Source organism: Scyliorhinus torazame, chromosome 14 (genome assembly GCF_047496885.1).
Source record: "Scyliorhinus torazame isolate Kashiwa2021f chromosome 14, sScyTor2.1, whole genome shotgun sequence".
NCBI lineage: Eukaryota > Metazoa > Chordata > Chondrichthyes > Carcharhiniformes > Scyliorhinidae > Scyliorhinus > Scyliorhinus torazame.
Genome location: NC_092720.1, coordinates 182,969,733 through 182,988,276, shown reverse-complemented (window position 1 = coordinate 182,988,276; position 18,544 = coordinate 182,969,733). Strand labels below are relative to the sequence as shown.

Below are 18,544 nucleotides of genomic sequence, written 5' to 3'. Positions count from 1 at the left end.
ACACTCAGTCGTCTCCCTCACTCACCGACACTCAGTCCCCTGTCACTCAGTCCCCCCCCCCTACTCACCGACACTCAGTCCCCCCCAATCACTCACCGACACTCAGTCCCCCCTCCCTCCCCGACTCTCAGTCCCTCCTTCCCCGACTCTCAGTCCCTCCTTCCCCGACTCTCAGTCCCTCCTTCCCCGACTCTCAGTCCCTCCTTCCCCGACTCTCAGTCCCTCCTTCCCCGACTCTCAGTCCCTCCTTCCCCGACTCTCAGTCCCTCCTTCCCCGACTCTCAGTCCCTCCTTCCCCGACTCTCAGTCCCTCCTTCCCCGACTCTCAGTCCCTCCTTCCCCGACTCTCAGTCCCCCCTCACTCACCGACTCAGTCCCCCCTCACTCACCGACACTCAGTCCCCTGTCCCTCAGTCCCCCCTCACTCACCGACTCTCAGTCCCCCCTCACTCACCGATACTCAGTCCCTCCCCTCACTCACCGACACTGTCCCCCCCCTCACTCACTGACTCAGTCCCCCCCCCTCACTCACCGACTCTCAGTCCCCCCTCACTCACCGACTCTCAGTCCCCCCTCACTCACCGACTCTCAGTCCCCCCTCACTCACCGACTCTCAGTCCCCCCTCACTCACCGACTCTCAGTCCTCCCTCACTCACCGACTCTCAGTCCCCCCTCACTCACCGACTCTGTCCCCCCTCACTCACCGACTCTGTCCCCCCTCACTCACCGACTCGCAGTCCCCCCTCACTCACCGACTCGCAGTCCCCCCTCACTCACCGACTCGCAGTCCCCCCTCACTCACCGACTCGCAGTCCCCCCTCACTCACCGACTCGCAGTCCCCCCTCACTCACCGACTCGCAGTCCCCCCTCACTCACCGACTCGCAGTCCCCCCTCACTCACCGACTCGCAGTCCCCCCTCACTCACGGACTCGCAGTCCCCCCTCACTCACCGACACTCAGTCCACCCTCACTCACCGACACTCAGTCCACCCTCACTCACCGACACTCAGTCCCCCCTTCACTCACCGACACAGTCCCCCCCCGCCTCACTCACCGACACTCAGTCCCCCCTCACTCACCGACTCTGAGTGCCCCCTCAATCACCGACTCTCAGTCCCCCCTCACTCACCGACTCTCAGTCCCCCCTCACTCACCGACTCTCAGTCCCCCCTCACTCACCGACTCTCAGTCCCCCCTCACTCACCGACTCTCAGTCCCCCCTCACTCACCGACTCTCAGTCCCCCCTCACTCACCGACTCACAGTCCCCCCTCACTCACCGACTCACAGTCCCCCCTCACTCACCGACTCACAGTCCCCCCTCACTCACCGACTCTCAGTCCCCCCTCACTCACCGACTCTCAGTCCCCCCTCACTCACCGACTCGCAGTCCCCCCTCACTCACCGACTCAGTCCCCCCTCACTCACCGACTCAGTCCCCCCTCACTCACCGACTCTCAGTCCCCGCCCTCACTCACCGACTCTCAGTCCCCCCCCCTCACTCACCAACTCTCAGTCCCTCCCTCCCCGACTCTCAGTCCCCCCTCACTCCCCGACTCTCAGTCCCCCCTCACTCACCGACTCTCAGTCCCTCCCTCACTCCCCGACTCTCAGTCGCTCCCTCACTCACCGACTCTCAGTCCCCCCTCACTCACCGACTCTCAGTCCCCCCTCACTCACCGACACTCAGTCCACCCTCACTCACCGACACTCAGTCCACCCTCACTCACCGACACTCAGTCCCCCCTTCACTCACCGACACAGTCCCCCCTCACTCATCGACTCTCAGTCCCCCCTCACTCACCGACTCACAGTCCCCCCTCACTCACCGACTCACAGTCCCCCCTCACTCACCGACTCGCAGTCCCCCCTCACTCACCGACACTCAGTCCATCCCTCCCTGACGACTCTCAGTCCCCCCCCCTCACTCACCGACTCTCGGTCCCCCCTCCTCACTCACCGACACTCAGTCCCCCCTCACTCACCGACACTCAGTCGCTCACTCACCGACTCTCAGTCCGTCCTCACTCACCGACTCTCAGTCCCTCCCTCACTCACCGACTCTCAGTCCCTCCCTCACTCACCGACTCTCAGTCCCTCCCTCACTCACCGACTCTCAGTCCCTCCCTCACTCACCGACTCTCAGTCCCTCCCTCACACACCTACTCTGTCCCTCCCTCCCCGACTCTCAGTCCCCCCTCACTCACCGACTATCGGTCCCCCCTCACTCACCGACACACATTCCCCCCCCTCACTCACCGACTCAGTCCCTCCCTCCCCGACACTCAGTCCCCCCTCACTCACGGTCACTCAGACACCCCTCACTCACCGACTCTCAGTCCACCCCTCACTCACAGACTCAGTCCCTCCCTCCCCGACTCTCAGTCCCCCTCCCTCACTCACCGACTCTGTCCCCCCCCTCACTCACCTACTCTGTCCCCCCCTCACTCACCGACTCTCAGTCACCCCCTCACTCACCGACTCTGTCCCGCCTCACTCACCGACTCTGTGTCCCCCGTCCCTCAGTCCCCCCCCTCACTCACCGACACTCAGTCCCCCCCCTCACTCACCGACACTCAGTCCCCCTCCCTCACTCACCGACACTCAGTCCCCCTCCCTCACTCACCGAGACTCAGTCCCCCCCCTCACTCACCGAATCTCAGTCCCCCCCTCACTCACCGACACAGTCCCCCCTCACTCATCGACTCTCAGTCCCCCCTCACTCACCGACTCACAGTCCCCCCTCACTCACCGACTCACAGTCCCCCCTCACTCACCGACTCGCAGTCCCCCCTCACTCACCGACACTCAGTCCATCCCTCCCTGACGACTCTCAGTCCCCCCCCCTCACTCACCGACTCTCGGTCCCCCCTCCTCACTCACCGACACTCAGTCCCCCCTCACTCACCGACACTCAGTCGCTCACTCACCGACTCTCAGTCCGTCCTCACTCACCGACTCTCAGTCCCTCCCTCACTCACCGACTCTCAGTCCCTCCCTCACTCACCGACTCTCAGTCCCTCCCTCACTCACCGACTCTCAGTCCCTCCCTCACACACCTACTCTGTCCCTCCCTCCCCGACTCTCAGTCCCCCCTCACTCACCGACTATCGGTCCCCCCTCACTCACCGACACACATTCCCCCCCCTCACTCACCGACTCAGTCCCTCCCTCCCCGACACTCAGTCCCCCCTCACTCACGGTCACTCAGACACCCCTCACTCACCGACTCTCAGTCCACCCCTCACTCACAGACTCAGTCCCTCCCTCCCCGACTCTCAGTCCCCCTCCCTCACTCACCGACTCTGTCCCCCCCCTCACTCACCTACTCTGTCCCCCCCTCACTCACCGACTCTCAGTCACCCCCTCACTCACCGACTCTGTCCCGCCTCACTCACCGACTCTGTGTCCCCCGTCCCTCAGTCCCCCCCCTCACTCACCGACACTCAGTCCCCCCCCTCACTCACCGACACTCAGTCCCCCTCCCTCACTCACCGACACTCAGTCCCCCTCCCTCACTCACCGAGACTCAGTCCCCCCCCTCACTCACCGAATCTCAGTCCCCCCCTCACTCACCGACTCTCAGTCCCCCCTCACTCACCGACTCTCAGTCCCCCCGTCACTCACCGACTCTCAGTCCCCCCTCACTCACCGACTCTCAGTCCGACTTCACTCACCGACTCTCAGTCCCCCCCCCCCGCTCCCTCCCCGACTCTCAGTCCCCCCTCACCTCACCGACTCACTGTCCCCCCCCTCACTCACCGACTCTCAGTCCCCCCCTCACTCACCGACACTCAGTCCCCCCTCACTCACCGACTCTCTGTCTCCCGTCCCTAAGTCACCCTCACTCACCGACTCTCAGTCCCCCCTCACTCACCGATACTCAGTCCCTCCCCTCACTCACCGACACTCAGTCCTTCCCCTCATTCACCGACTCTCAGTCCCCCCTCACTCACCGACTCTCTGTCTCCCGTCCCTAAGTTACCCTCACTCACCGACTCTCAGTCCCCCCTCACTCACCGATACTCAGTCCCTCCCCTCACTCACCGACACTCAGTCCCTCCCCTCATTCACCGACTCTCAGTCCGTCCTCACTCGCCGACTCTGTTCCCCCTCACTCACCGACACTCAGTCCCCCCCCTCACTCACCGACACTCAGTCCCCCCCTCTCACTCACCGACACTCAGTCCCCACTCACTCACCGACACTCAGTCCCCCCCCTCACTCACCGAATCTCAGTCCACCCCTCACTCACCGACTCTCAGTCCCCCCTCACTCACCGACTCTCAGTCCCCCCTCACTCACCGACACTCAGTCCCCCCTCACTCACCGACTCTCTGTCTCCCGTCCCTAAGTTACCCTCACTCACCGACTCTCAGTCCCCCCTCACTCACCGATACTCAGTCCCTCCCCTCACTCACCGACAATCAGTACCTCCCCTCATTCACCGACCCTCAGTCCGTCCTCACTCGCCGACTCTCAGTCCCTCACTCACCGACTCTGTCCCCCCCCTCACTCACCGACACTCAGTCCCCCCCTCTCACTCACCGACACACAGTCCCCACTCACTCACCGACACTCAGTCCCCCCTCACTCACCGACACTCAGTCCCCCCTCACTCACCGACACTCAGTCCCCCCTCACTCACCGACACTCAGTCCCCCCTCACTCACCGACACTCAGTCCCCCCTCACTCACCGACACTCAGTCCCCCCTCACTCACCGACACTCAGTCCCCCCTCACTCACCGACACTCAGTCCCCCCTCACTCACCGACACTCAGTCCCCCCTCACTCACCGACACTCAGTCCCCCCTCACTCACCGACACTCAGTCCCCCCTCACTCACCGACACTCAGTCCCCCCTCACTCACCGACACTCAGTCCCCCCTCACTCACCGACACTCAGTCCCCCCCCACTCACTCACCGACACTCAGCCCCTCCTCTCACTCACCGACTCTCAGTCCCCCCTCACTCACCGACTCTCAGTCCCCCCTCACTCACCGACTCTCAGTCCCCCCTCACTCACCGACTCTCCGTCCCCCCCTCACTCACCGACTCAGTCCCCCTCTCACTCAGCGACTCGCAGTCCCCCCTCACTCACCGACTCGCAGTCCCCCCTCACTCACCGACTCGCAGTCCCCCCTCACTCACCGACTCGCAGTCCCCCCTCACTCAGCGACTCTCAGTCACCCCCCTCACTCACCGAATCTCCGTCCCACCTCACTCACCGTCACTCAGTCCCCCCTCACTCAGTGCCCCCTCACTCACCGACTCTCAGTCCCCCCCCTCACTCACCGACTCTCAGTCCCCCCTCACTCACCGACTCTCAGTCCCCCCTCACTCACCGACTCTCAGTCCCCCCTCACTCACCGACTCTCCGTCCCCCCCTCACTCACCGACTCAGTCCCCCTCTCACTCAGCGACTCGCAGTCCCCCGTCCCTCAGTCCCCCCCCCTCACTGACTCTCAGTCCCGCCTCACTCACTGACTCTCAGTCCCCCCCTCACTCACCGACTCTGTCCCCTCTCACTCACCGACTCTCAGTCCCCCCTCACTCAGACTCTCAGTCCCTCCCTCCCTCAACGATCCGCAGTCCCCCCCTGATGCACTAAGCGTCAAGAACCACAAAGACATTTGAGACTTTAACTAAGACTTAATATACCTCATGGGAGGCTTACCCGACACAGACGACCCCAGACAGAATGGGGCCGGTCCCAGAAGAGGGTTCTTATACGTAACTCCCGGGGGAGTGGCTCAGTGCCCCCTCACTCACCGACTCTCAGTCCCCCCCCTCACTCACCGACTCTCAGTCCCCCCTCACTCACCGACTCTCAGTCCCCCCTCACTCACCGACTCTCAGTCCCCCCTCACTCACCGACTCTCAGTCCCCCCTCACTCACCGACTCTCCGTCCCCCCCTCACTCACCGACTCAGTCCCCCTCTCACTCAGCGACTCGCAGTCCCCCGTCCCTCAGTCCCCCCCCTCACTGACTCTCAGTCCCGCCTCACTCACTGACTCTCAGTCCCCCCCTCACTCACCGACTCTGTCCCCTCTCACTCACCGACTCTCAGTCCCCCCTCACTCAGACTCTCAGTCCCTCCCTCCCTCAACGATCCTCAGTCCCCCCCTGATGCACTAAGCGTCAAGAACCACAAAGACATTTGAGACTTTAACTAAGACTTAATATACTACATGGGAGGCTTACCCGACACAGACGACCCCAGACAGAATGGGGCCGGTCCCAGAAGAGGGTTCTTATACGTAACTCCCGGGGGAGTGGCTAAGGCGGAGCTCTCCGTGGCCAGGTCGGGTTACCTATCAGTGACCGAACCTCTGCAGAGCTACAGTACAATACACAGTATTACAGGGCCACCTTACACACAACTATTATACACTATGTACAACGGTAGGGAAGTACAGTGGTGTATCACCACATTCACCCCTTGTTTAGAAGGAAGTCCGGGGTGAAAATATGGAGTAGCAAACAGTGAACAGAGTCCATCAGGAGGTTCCGTGTCGTCAAAGGTCGAGACGAACGATGGGTTTGGTCGATCTCTTTGAACGTCGGAGCTGCGGCGCTGAGGTAGTGTCCGGCGGTATCCGTGCGGTCGGTGGTGCTGGTTCGCGAGGCGGCATGACTTCCCCCACTGCTTCGGCTGGCTCGAGGCGAAACTGCGGGATGACAGCGGCTGGCACGGAGTAGTAACAGGCCGAGTGATCGACGGGAGCAGAGAGGGAGTGGGGTGGAGTTTGCGGAGCGGGGGCGGCAGGGGCCCCAGAGGGGGCCAGGTCCTTGATGGAGACGGTCTCCTCACGCCCGTCGGGGTACGCTATGTACGCGTACTGTGGGTTGGCGTGGAGGAGATGGACTCTCTCCACCAGGGGCTCCGCCTTAGAGGTCCGCACGTGCTTGCGGAGCAGTACGTCTCCCGGGGACAGGAGCCAGGATGGAAGCGATGTCACGGATGCCGATCTCCTGGAGAAGAGAAACATCCGCTCATGAGGGGTAGCATTCGTTGCAGTACACAAAAGAGACAGGATGGAGTGGAGTGCGGCCGGGAGGGCCTCCTGCCAACGGAAGACTGGTAGGCCTTTGGACTTGAGGGCTAGCAGCACGGCCTTCCAAACTGTCGCGTTCTCCCTCTCCACCAGTCCATTCCCCCGGGGGTTGTAACTGGTCGTCCTGCTCGAGGCAACGCCCCTGGCAAGCAGGTACCGACGCAGCTCCTCACTCATGAAGGAGGAGCCCCGGTCACTGTGAATGTAATTGGGATAACTGAACAGCATGAAGAGGTCGTGAACGCTTTGATGATGGTGGCGGTGGTCGTGTCGGGGCAGGGAATGGCGAAGGGGAACCGCGAGTACTCATCGATGACGTTGAGGAAGTAAGTGTTGCGGTTGTGGGTGGGGAGGGGCCCTTTGAAGTCAATGCTGAGACGTTCAAAGGGGCGGGTAGCCTTGATTAGGTGCGCCTTGTCTGGCTTGTAGAATTGCGGCTTGCACTCCGCACAGACTTGGCAGTTCCTAGTCACGGCCTTGACCTCCTCGACTGAGAAGGGTAGGTTGTGGCCCTTGATGTAGTGGTAGAGCCGCCTGACGCCCGGGTGACAGAGGTCATTATCTAGTGCCCGCAGTCGGTCATCCTGTGCGTTGGCACAAGTACTACGGGACAGGGCATCAGGAGGATCATTGAGCTTACCTGGCCGGTATTAGATAGTATAATTGTAAGTGGAGAGTTCGATCCTCCACCGTAATATAACAAAGAACAAAGAAATGTACAGCACAGGAACAGGCCCTTCGGCCCTCCAAGCCCGTGCCGACCATGCTGCCCGACTGAACTACAATGTTCTACACTTCTTGGGTCCATATCCTTCTATTCCCATCCTATTCATGTATTTGTCAAGATGCCCCTTAAATGTCCCTATCATCCCTGCTTCTACCACCTCCCCCGGTAGCGAGTTCCAGGCACCCACTACCCTCTGCGTAAAAAAAACTTGCCTCGTACATCTACTCTAAACCTTGCCCCTCTCACCTTAAACCTATGCCCCCTAGTAATTGACCCCTCTACCCTGGGGAAAAGCCTCTGACTATCCACTCTGTCTATGCCCCTCATAATTTTGTATACCTCTATCAGGTCTCCTCTCAACCTCCTTCGTTCCAGTGAGAACAAGCCGAGTTTATTCAACCGCTCCTCATAGCTAATGCCCTCCATACCAGGCAACATTCTGGTAAATCTCTTCTGCACCCTCTCTAAAGCCTCCACATCCTTCTGGTAGTGTGGCGACCAGAATTGAACACTATACTCCAAGTGTGGCCTAACTAAGGTTCTATACAGCTGCAACATGACTTGCCAATTCTTATACTCAATGCCCCGGCCAATGAAGGCAAGCATGCCATATGCCTTCTTGACTACCTTCTCCACCTGTGTTGCCCCTTTCAGTGACCTGTGGACCTGTACTCCTAGATCTCTTTGACTTTCAATACTCGAGGGTTCTACCATTCACTGCATATTCCCGACCTGCATTAGACCTTCCAAAATGCATTACCTCACATTTGTCCGGATTAAACTCCATCTGCCATCTCTCCGCCCAAGTCTCCAGACAATCTAAATCCTGCTGTATCCTCCGACAGTCCTCATCGCTATCCGCAATTCCACCAACCTTTGTGTCGTCTGCAAACTTACTAATCAGACCAGTTACATTTTCCTCCAAATCATTTATATATACTACAAACAGCAAAGGTCCCAGCACTGATCCCTGCGGAACGCAACTGATCGTTGGTCAGTAACGAGGGTAAATGGTTTTCCGGCGAGGTAGTGCCTCCAGTGCCAGACGGCTTCCACTATGGCCTGTGCCTCCTTCTCAACAGAGGAGTGGCTGATCTCGGGGCCTTGGAGTGTGCGGGAAAAGAAGGCGATGGGCCTGCCCGCCTGGTTGAGGGTGGCACCCAGGGCAAAGTCGGAGGCATCGCTCTCGACTTGGAATGGTGCAGACTCGTCTACCGCATGCATGGCGGCTTTGGCGATAGTGGTTTTTAGGAGGTGGAAGGCCTGGCAGGCCTCGGGCGGGAGGGGGAATGAGGGGGAACGGAGGAGGGGTCGGGCCTTGTCAGCGTACTCGGGCACCCACTGGGCATAGTAGGCAAAGAACCCAAGGCATCGCCTCAATTCTTTGGGGCAGGTGGGAATGGGGAGTTCGAGAAGGGGGCGCAGACGGTCGGGATCGGGGCCGAGGACACCGTTCTCCACCACGTAGCCGAGTATGGCGAGGCGGGTGGTGCCGAAAACACATTTTGCCTCGTTGTACGTGAGATTGAGGCGTTTGGCAGTTTGGAGGAACTTACTGAGGTTGATGTCATGGTCCTGCTGGTTGTGGCCGCAGATGGCGACGTTGTACAGATACGGGAAGGTAGCCCGCAGTCTGTTCTGGTCCACCATTCGGTCCACCTGCCGTTGGAAGACCGAGACTCCATTGGTGACGCCAAAGGGTACCCTAAGAAAGTGGTAGAGGCGGCCGTCCGCCTCGAAGGCCGTGAAGTTACGGTCCTCCGGGCAGATAGGGAGCTGGTGGCAGGCGGATTTCAAGTCTATGGTGGAGAACACCCGGTACTGTGCAATCCGGTTGACCATGTCAGATATGCGGGGGAGGGGATACGCATCAAGCAGCGTGTACCGGTTGATGGTCTGACTGTAGTCAGTGACCATGCGGTGTTTCCCGCTAGACTTGACTACCACCACTTGAGCTCGCCAGGGGCTGGTGCTGTGAGCAATGATCTTTTCCGAGAGAAGGCGCTTAATCTCCGCTCGAATGAATTGGCGGTCCCCGAAACTGTAACACAGACTTTTAGTAGCCACGGGCTTGCAGTCGGGGGTGAGATTAGCAAACAGTGAAGGGGGGGGATCCTGAGCGTGGAGAGACTACAGGTGGGACCCGGTGGAGGGGGGGGGTCAGGGAAGAACTGGGGGTTGGAGACCGTGAGGGGGAGAGGGGGCCGTTAAAATGCAAGGTGAGGCTGTGCAGGTGGCATTGGAAGTCCAGGCCGAGGATCGCGGGGTTACAGAGGTGAGGGAGGACCATGAATTTGAAATCCTGGAACACCGCGCCGTTCGCTGAGAGGGTGACGACGCAGTAGCCCCAAACCTCGGCCGACTGGGAGTTGGAGGCCATGGAAATATGCCTGCGCGTGGGTCGTACCTTGAGGGAGCAGCGGCGCACGGTGTCTTGGTGGAGGAAGCTCTCCGTGCTGCCGCTGTCGAAGAGGCAGGTAACAGTGAAACAATTTACCTGCACCTCCATGGTGGATCTGGCGAGCTGATGCGGTCGGTCCTGGTCGAGGACGATGGATGCGATGGTGGAGCTGTTGGAGAAGGGTGCCGGATCCGGGGAGCAGCCTGCGGAAGAAGGTGGCGGCGCCCAGGCGTTGGAGGCTGCTGTTGGAGGCCAGGTTGCTGTCGTTGGCTGCATCTCAGTTGTTTGCAGCATTTCGGTCGAGTGCGCAGGACCGGAAGTGACGATCGGCGGGGGACCGTAAGGGACGTAATTCTGTGTTCCGGGCGGCGCCCATGCACACCACGTGGAGAGGGGGCCTGAGGTCGAGTGCCCAGGATCTGAAGTGACGGTCGGCGGCGGGGCGGACCCGTAAGCGACGATCGGTGGCGGATCGCAAGTCACGATCGGCGAACCGGAAGTCACGATCAGCGAACCGGAAGTGACGATCAGCGAACCGGAAGTGAAGTGAGCCGGGCCGGGGATGATCAAAGATGGCGGCGCCCTTGCGTCGCACGTGTCGAATAGCGAGCCGGGAACGGAGGATGGCGGCACCCAGGAGTAGCAGGCCGCGGCGTTGGACCCCGAGGCAGTAGTGGAGCGGCAGACGTTTGCAAAGTGGCCTTTCTTACCACAGGCTGAACAGGTAGCATCTCTAGGAGGGCAGCGTTTCCTGGGGTGTTTTGCCTGGCCACAAAAGTAACACTGGGGCCCAGGCATTATTTTTACTGCTGGTGTGGCTGGGTGAGCTGTGACTTGCAGGGGTTGTTGCTGGGCGGGCGGCAGGGAGGTAGCGGCCACGTAGGGAACGTGGGCAGGCGTATAGGAAGTTTGGGCAGGCGTGTAGGACGCATTATTGTCGTAGGCTGCCTGTTGGGCCTCTGCCATAGTGACTGCCGTGTCCAGAGTCAGGGTAGTTTGTTCCAGTAGGAGTTGGCGAATTGGGACGGAAGTGATGCCGGCTACAAAGGCATCGAGCGCCAGGGCCTCAGTGTTCCGCTCAGCGCGTTGCAGGTGAGCGCGAGGGCACGGAGGTCCCGAGCGAACACGGGTAGGGGTTCACCCGGCTGCTGGTGCCGGGAGGCAAGGCGGTGGCGAGCGTAAATAGAATTAACAGTTCGTGCATACCGGCTTTTGAGCTTCACGATGGCATCGGCGTAGGTCGTTGTGATGAGGTCGAAAAGCCCGTAGTCGAGCCGTGAGTACAGGAGGTGGAGTCGGTCGGCGTCCGTTTTGGCGAAGGCTGAGGATGCTTCCAGGTAGGCCTCGAAACACCGGAGCCAGCAGTTGAAAAGCTGATTGGAGCGTGGGGGTCGAGCGAGAGCTTGTCGGGTTTCAGAGCAGCCTCCATTATAACTGCAGTATATTAAATTGATGCACTAAGCGTCAAGAACCACAAAGACATGTGAGACTTTAACTAAGGCTTTAATATTCTACATGGGAGGCTTACCCGACACAGACGACCCCAGACAGAATGGGGCCAGTCCCAGAAGAGGGTTCTTATACTGACTCCCGGGGGAGTGGCTAAGGCGGAGCTCTCCGTGGCCAGGTCGGGTTACCTATCAGTGACCGAACCTCTGCAGAGCTACAGCACAATACACAGTATTACAGGGCCACGTTACACACAACTATTATATACTATGTACAATGGTAGGAAAGTACAGTGGTGTATCACCACACCCCCTCACACAACGACTCTCAGTCCCCCCTCACTCACCGACTCTCAGTCCCTTCCTCCCCGACTCTCAGTTCTCCCCTCCCTCACCGACTCTCAGTCCCTCCCTCCCTCCCTCACCGACTCTCAGTCCCTCCCTCCCTCCCTCACCGACTCTCAGTCCCTCCCTCACCGACTCTCCGTCCCTCCCTCCCTCCCTCACCGACTCTCAGTCCCTCCCTCCCTCACCGACTCTCAGTCCCTCCCTCCCTCACCGACTCTCAGTCCCTCCCTCCCTCACCGACTCTCAGTCCCTCCCTCCCTCACCGACTCTCAGTCCCTCCCTCCCTCACCGACTCACAGTCCCTCCCTCCCTCACCGACTCTCAGTCCCTCCCTCCCTCACCGACTCTCAGTCCCTCCCTCCCTCACCGACTCTCAGTCCCTCCCTCCCTCACCGACTCTCAGTCCCTCCCTCCCTCACCGACTCTCAGTCCCTCCCTCCCTCACCGACTCTCAGTCCCTCCCTCCCTCACCGACTCTCAGTCCCTCCCTCCCTCACCGACTCAGTCCCTCCCTCCCTCACCGACTCAGTCCCTCCCTCCCTCACCGACTCTCAGTCCCTCCCTCCCTCACCGACTCTCAGTCCCTCCCTCCCTCACCGACTCTCAGTCCCTCCCTCCCTCACCGACTCTCAGTCCCTCCCTCCCTCACCGACTCTCAGTCCCTCCCTCCCTCACCGACTCTCAGTCCCTCCCTCCCTCACCGACTCTCAGTCCCTCCCTCCCTCACCGACTCTCTGTCCCTCCCTCCCTCACCGACTCTCTGTCCCTCCCTCCCTCACCGACTCTCTGTCCCTCCCTCCCTCACCGACTCTCTGTCCCTCCCTCCCTCACCGACTCTCTGTCCCTCCCTCCCTCACCGACTCTCTGTCCCTCCCTCCCTCACCGACTCTCTGTCCCTCCCTCCCTCACCGACTCTCTGTCCCTCCCTCCCTCACCGACTCTCTGTCCCTCCCTCCCTCACCGACTCTCTGTCCCTCCCTCCCTCACCGACTCTCTGTCCCTCCCTCCCTCACCGACTCTCTGTCCCTCCCTCCCTCACCGACTCTCTGTCCCTCCCTCCCTCACCGACTCTCTGTCCCTCCCTCCCTCACCGACTCTCTGTCCCTCCCTCCCTCACCGACTCTCTGTCCCTCCCTCCCTCACCGACTCTCTGTCCCTCCCTCCCTCACCGACTCTCTGTCCCTCCCTCCCTCACCGACTCTCTGTCCCTCCCTCCCTCACCGACTCTCTGTCCCTCCCTCCCTCACCGACTCTCTGTCCCTCCCTCCCTCACCGACTCTCTGTCCCTCCCTCCCTCACCGACTCTCTGTCCCTCCCTCCCTCACCGACTCTCTGTCCCTCCCTCCCTCACCGACTCTCTGTCCCTCCCTCCCTCACCGACTCTCTGTTCCTCCCTCCCTCACCGACTCTCTGTCCCTCCCTCCCTCACCGACTCTCTGTCCCTCCCTCCCTCACCGACTCTGTCCCTCCCTCCCTCACCGACTCTCTGTCCCTCCCTCCCTCACCGACTCTCTGTCCCTCCCTCCCTCACCGACTCTCTGTCCCTCCCTCCCTCACCGACTCTGTCCCTCCCTCCCTCACCGACTCTCTGTCCCTCCCTCCCTCACCGACTCAGTCCCTCCCTCCCTCACCGACTCTCAGTCCCTCCCTCCCTCACCGACTCTCAGTCCCTCCCTCCCTCACCGACTCTCAGTCCCTCCCTCCCTCACCGACTCTCAGTCCCTCCCTCCCTCACCGACTCTCAGTCCCTCCCTCCCTCACCGACTCAGTCCCTCCCTCCCTCACCGACTCTCAGTCCCTCCCTCCCTCACCGACTCAGTCCCTCCCTCCCTCACCGACTCTCAGTCCCTCCCTCCCTCACCGACTCTCAGTCCCCCCTCACTCACCGACTCTCAGTCCCCCCTCACTCACCGACTCTCAGTCCCCCCTCACTCACCGACTCCCAGTCCCCCCTCACTCACCGACTCCCAGTCCCCCCTCACTCACCGTCTCCCAGTCCCCCTCACTCACCGACTCTCAGTCCCCCCCTCACTCACCGACTCTCATTCCCCCCTCACTCACCGACTCTCAGTCCCCTCTCACTCACCGACTCTCAGTCCCTCCCTCACTCACCGACTCTCAGTCCCCCCTCACTCACCGACTCTCAGTCCCCCCCTCACTCACCGACTCTCAGTCCCCTCTCACTCACCGACTCTCAGTCCCCCCTCACTCACCGACTCTCAGTCCCTCCCTCACTCACCGACTCCCAGTCCCCCCTCACTCACCGACTCGCAGTCCCCCCTCACTCACCGACTCTCAGTCCCCCCTCACTCACCGACTCTCAGTTCCCCCTCACTCACCGACTCTCAGTCTCCCCCCCCCCCTCACTCACCGACTCGCAGTCCCCCCTCACTCACCGACTCTCAGTCCCCCCTCACTCACCGACTCTCAGTCCCCCCTCACTCACCGACTCTCAGTCCCCCCTCACTCACCGACTCTCAGTCCCCCCTCACTCACCGACTCTCAGTCCCCCCTCACTCACCGACTCTCAGTCCCCCCTCACTCACCGACTCTCAGTCCCCCCTCACTCACCGACTCTCAGTTCCCTCTGTCCATACTCCAGATATTTCCTCAGCCACTCGATACACTCCACCTCCAGGTAATCTCTCCATGCCTGATTGCCGACCGTGTTCCGGTTCCGCCTGTTTTTGATGCTCTCTCCCCAGGGGACCGGGGTTACCCACACGTTGTTACTCTTGTCGTAGTTGAGGAAATCTTGTCCATCCCACCCCCTCTGGTTAAATCCAGTCGTTGACCCGTCATCCCTCAGGTCACAGCCAGTCATCATCTGGTAAACATGGATCCCTGTTGATCAAAAACACAATCCACCAATCAGAGCCTTTCATACCAGGAGGCCCCATTCACAATACAAACCCAGCCAATGGGATTTACTGCCCCATCCACAGCCAATCAGCCTGTTTCCTAGATCTCGATCCACTCAGGGCTTCTCCACATTGGACCCCGAGTGCTGGGAGATTGGGGACTCACCTCCTGACTGGTTGGTCCTGGACATGAGGATCGGAACATAATATTTGAAACTCTCCTCCCGTTCCCGTGCGAGATACTTCTTCCGTTCCCAGGACTCAGGCCCCTCACTGTCCACCATCCACTGCTCCCGGGGAATCATCTCCTTCCGATCGCTGTCGTACATCACAAACTGGACATCATCCACATATCCGACAATCATAAACTCCGGGAATCCAGGGATTGGAGTTATCCCCGTGAAGAAATACCGGAGAGAGTGAGAGCCTGAAAAACACACAGAGACATCAGGGTCTGAATCCCAAAACAGCAACACCCACACAGAGATACATCAGGGTCTGAACCCCAAAACACCAACACCCACACAGAGACATCAGGGTCTGAACCCCAACACCCACACAGAGACATCAGGGTCTGAACCCCAAAACACCCACACAGAGAGACATCAGGGTCTGAACCCCAAAACACCCACACAGAGAAACATCAGGGTCTGAACCCCAAAACAGCAACACCCACACAGAGAGACATCAGGGTCTGAACCCCAAAACACCCACACAGAGAAACATCAGGGTCTGAACCCCAAAACAGCAACACCCACACAGAGACACATCAGGGTCTGAACCCCAAAACAGCAACACCCACACAGAGAGACATCAGGGTCTGAACCCCAAAACCCCAACACCCACACAGAGAGACATCAGTGTCTGAACCCCAAAACAGCAACACCCACACAGAGAGACATCAGGGTCTGAACCCCAAAACACCAACACCCACACAGAGAGACATCAGGGTCTGAACCCCAAAACAGCAACACCCACACAGAGACATCAGGGTATGAACCCCAAAACACCAACACAGAGAGACATCAGGGTCTGAACCCCAAAACAGCAACACCCACACAGAGAGACATCAGTGTCTGAACCCCTAAACACCCACACAGAGAGACATCAGTGTCTGAACCCCAAAACAGCAACACCCACACAGAGAGACATCAGTGTCTGAACCCCTAAACACCAACACCCACACAGAGACATCAGGGTCTGAACCCCTAAACACCCACACAGAGAGACATCAGGGTCTGAACCCCAACACCCACACAGAGAGACATCAGGGTCTGAACCCCCAAACACCAACACCGACATTTACAATGTTCCTCAGAACGTCAGCGTGGGAATTGTAGAAATTCTGGAGTCTGCGGCTGGGTCTGATGTCTTCTCCCGCTCTCTCTCTCGCTCCCTCTCTTTCCCTTATCCTCCGTTGGAGTCTCTACCCGGGTCTTTGCGATTTCTCTGCTCTCTCTTTCACTCTCTCTTCGTCTTGGCTGCTGTCTGGTGTCTTTAACCAGGAACCTACTCACCAAAACAGTAGTAGAAATCTGAAACTCTCTTCCTCAAAATGCTGTAATGTTTGGAATCAACTGGAACTTTCATAATTGAGATGGATTCTTGTTTTGGAAGGAATATAGCGCACACGGGGGGAAATTGGAGTTTAGTTACAAATCCAGCAGGATTTAATTGCGTGACAAATCGGTCTGAATATTCCCCCTGTATTCCTCCGTCTCCTCTCTCCGTTTCCCTCTTCACTGTCCAGCCCCATGCACCTGTTCTCAGTTCCCTCACAACCCACAGTTTCCCTCCCTCCACAACCCCAATATCCAGCCTGGCTCTGCCCCTCTCACACCCCATCACTCACTGACCCAGGGTTAATGCCCCAGTACCCAGCCTGGCTCTGCCCCTCTCACACCCCATCACTCACTGACCCAGGGTTAATGCCCCAATACCCAGCCTGGCTCTGCCCCTCTCACACCCCATCACTCACTGACCCAGGGTTAATGCCCCAGTACCCAGCCTGGCTCTGCCCCTCTCACACCCCATCACTCACTGACCCAGGGTTAATGCTTTAAATTGAGGGGAGATAGATATAAGACAGATGTCAGAGGTAGATTCTTTACTCAGAGAGTAGTAAGGGCGTGGAATGCCCTGCCTGCAACAGTAGTGGACTCGCCAACACTAAGGGCGTTCAAATGGTCATTGGATAGACATATGGACGGTAAGGGAATAGTGAGTTGGGCTTTAGAGTGGTTTCACAGGTCGGCTCAACATCGAGGGCCGAAGGGCCTGTACTGCGCTGTCATGTTCTATGCTCCAATGCCCCAGTACCCAGCCTGGCTCTGCCCCTCTCACGCCCCATCACTCACTGACCCAGGGTTAATGCCCCAGTACCCAGCCTGGCTCTGCCCCTCTCACGCCCCATCACTCACTGACCCAGGGTTAATGCCCCAATACCCAGCCTGGCTCTGTCCCTCTCACACCCCATCACTCACTGACCCAGGGTTAATGCCCCAGTACCCAGCCTGGCTCTGCCCCTCTCACACCCCATCACTCACTGACCCAGGGTTAATGCCCCAATACCCAGCCTGGCTCTGCCCCTCTCACACCCCATCACTCACTGACCCAGGGTTAATGCCCCAGTACCCAGCCTGGCTCTGCCCCTCTCACACCCCATCACTCACTGACCCAGGGTTAATGCCCCAGTACCCAGCCTGGCTCTGCCCCTCTCACACCCCATCACTCACTGACCCAGGGTTAATGCCCCAATACCCAGCCTGGCTCTGCCCCTCTCACACCCCATCACTCACTGACCCAGGGTTAATGCCCCAGTACCCAGCCTGGCTCAGCCCCCCTCACACCCCATCACTCACTGACCCAGGGTTAATGCCCCAATACCCAGCCTGGCTCTGCCCCTCTCACACCCCATCACTCACTGACCCAGGGTTAATGCCCCAATACCCAGCCTGGCTCTGCCCCTCTCACACCCCATCACTCACTGACCCAGGGTTAATGCCCCAATACCCAGCCTGGCTCTGCCCCTCTCACACCCCATCACTCACTGACCCAGGGTTAATGCCCCAATACCCAGCCTGGCTCTGCCTCTCTCACACCCCATCACTCACCTGCAGCCACCTCTCCACACAGAAGGAGCAGCACCATCAGTCCACTCATTGTTGCTTCCATCAGGCTGGAGGAAACATTGAAGGGAAATCCTTCGACAAGACAAGGGAGGGAAATTTTCAGCTCGTGATTTCCGTCTTGTCTTGTTCACAGTGAGCCACAATCCGATTGGTCCCAAAATATAATTGAACCGATCAGAATAAAGAGAGTTTGTGAGTCATCAGTTTCCGGCAGAATAGACACAAAACAGGTTCAGAAACAAACATTTCCGCAATATTGTGAACCACCCAATCAGGTAAAAATAACTTGTTACATCATCAGTTGCCGGGCAGAATGGCCTGAAAGAAGTTTGAGACAGAGGGAAGGAAGGACATGAGGAACAGGAGGGGATCTGTGCTAACCATTCAATCAGATCACTGCTGGTCTGAACTCCAGTTCCTGACTTTCCTCCATATTCTAAATAATGTTACCCGATATAAATCTATCAATCTGAGATTTAATAATTCCAACTGTCTGGACATCCATAATTTTTTGAGGAGAATGGATGTGGAATCTACCACTGCGGAATCATTTTAACATTATAA

At 59.1% G+C, this 18,544-nt stretch overlaps 1 protein-coding gene across 2 annotated transcripts in view; it reads right to left on the bottom strand.

Moving 5' to 3' along the window:
• The window catches only part of LOC140390257 (class I histocompatibility antigen, F10 alpha chain-like), a 175,934-nt gene extending 157,817 nt beyond the window's left edge, over positions 1-18,117 (bottom strand). For both annotated transcript variants that reach the window (XR_011934600.1, XM_072475262.1), the window contains exons 1-3: positions 17,963-18,117; positions 15,016-15,276; positions 14,560-14,832 (exon numbers count right to left, since the gene is read on the bottom strand). Coding sequence is in view for 1 of the 2 variants with exons in the window: in XM_072475262.1 (XP_072331363.1) it covers positions 14,560-14,832; positions 15,016-15,276; positions 17,963-18,023 (595 nt within the window). In the remaining variant the exon portion in view is untranslated. The remainder of the gene's footprint in view (positions 1-14,559; positions 14,833-15,015; positions 15,277-17,962) is intronic.
• Between the last annotated feature and the right edge of the window lie 427 nt (positions 18,118-18,544).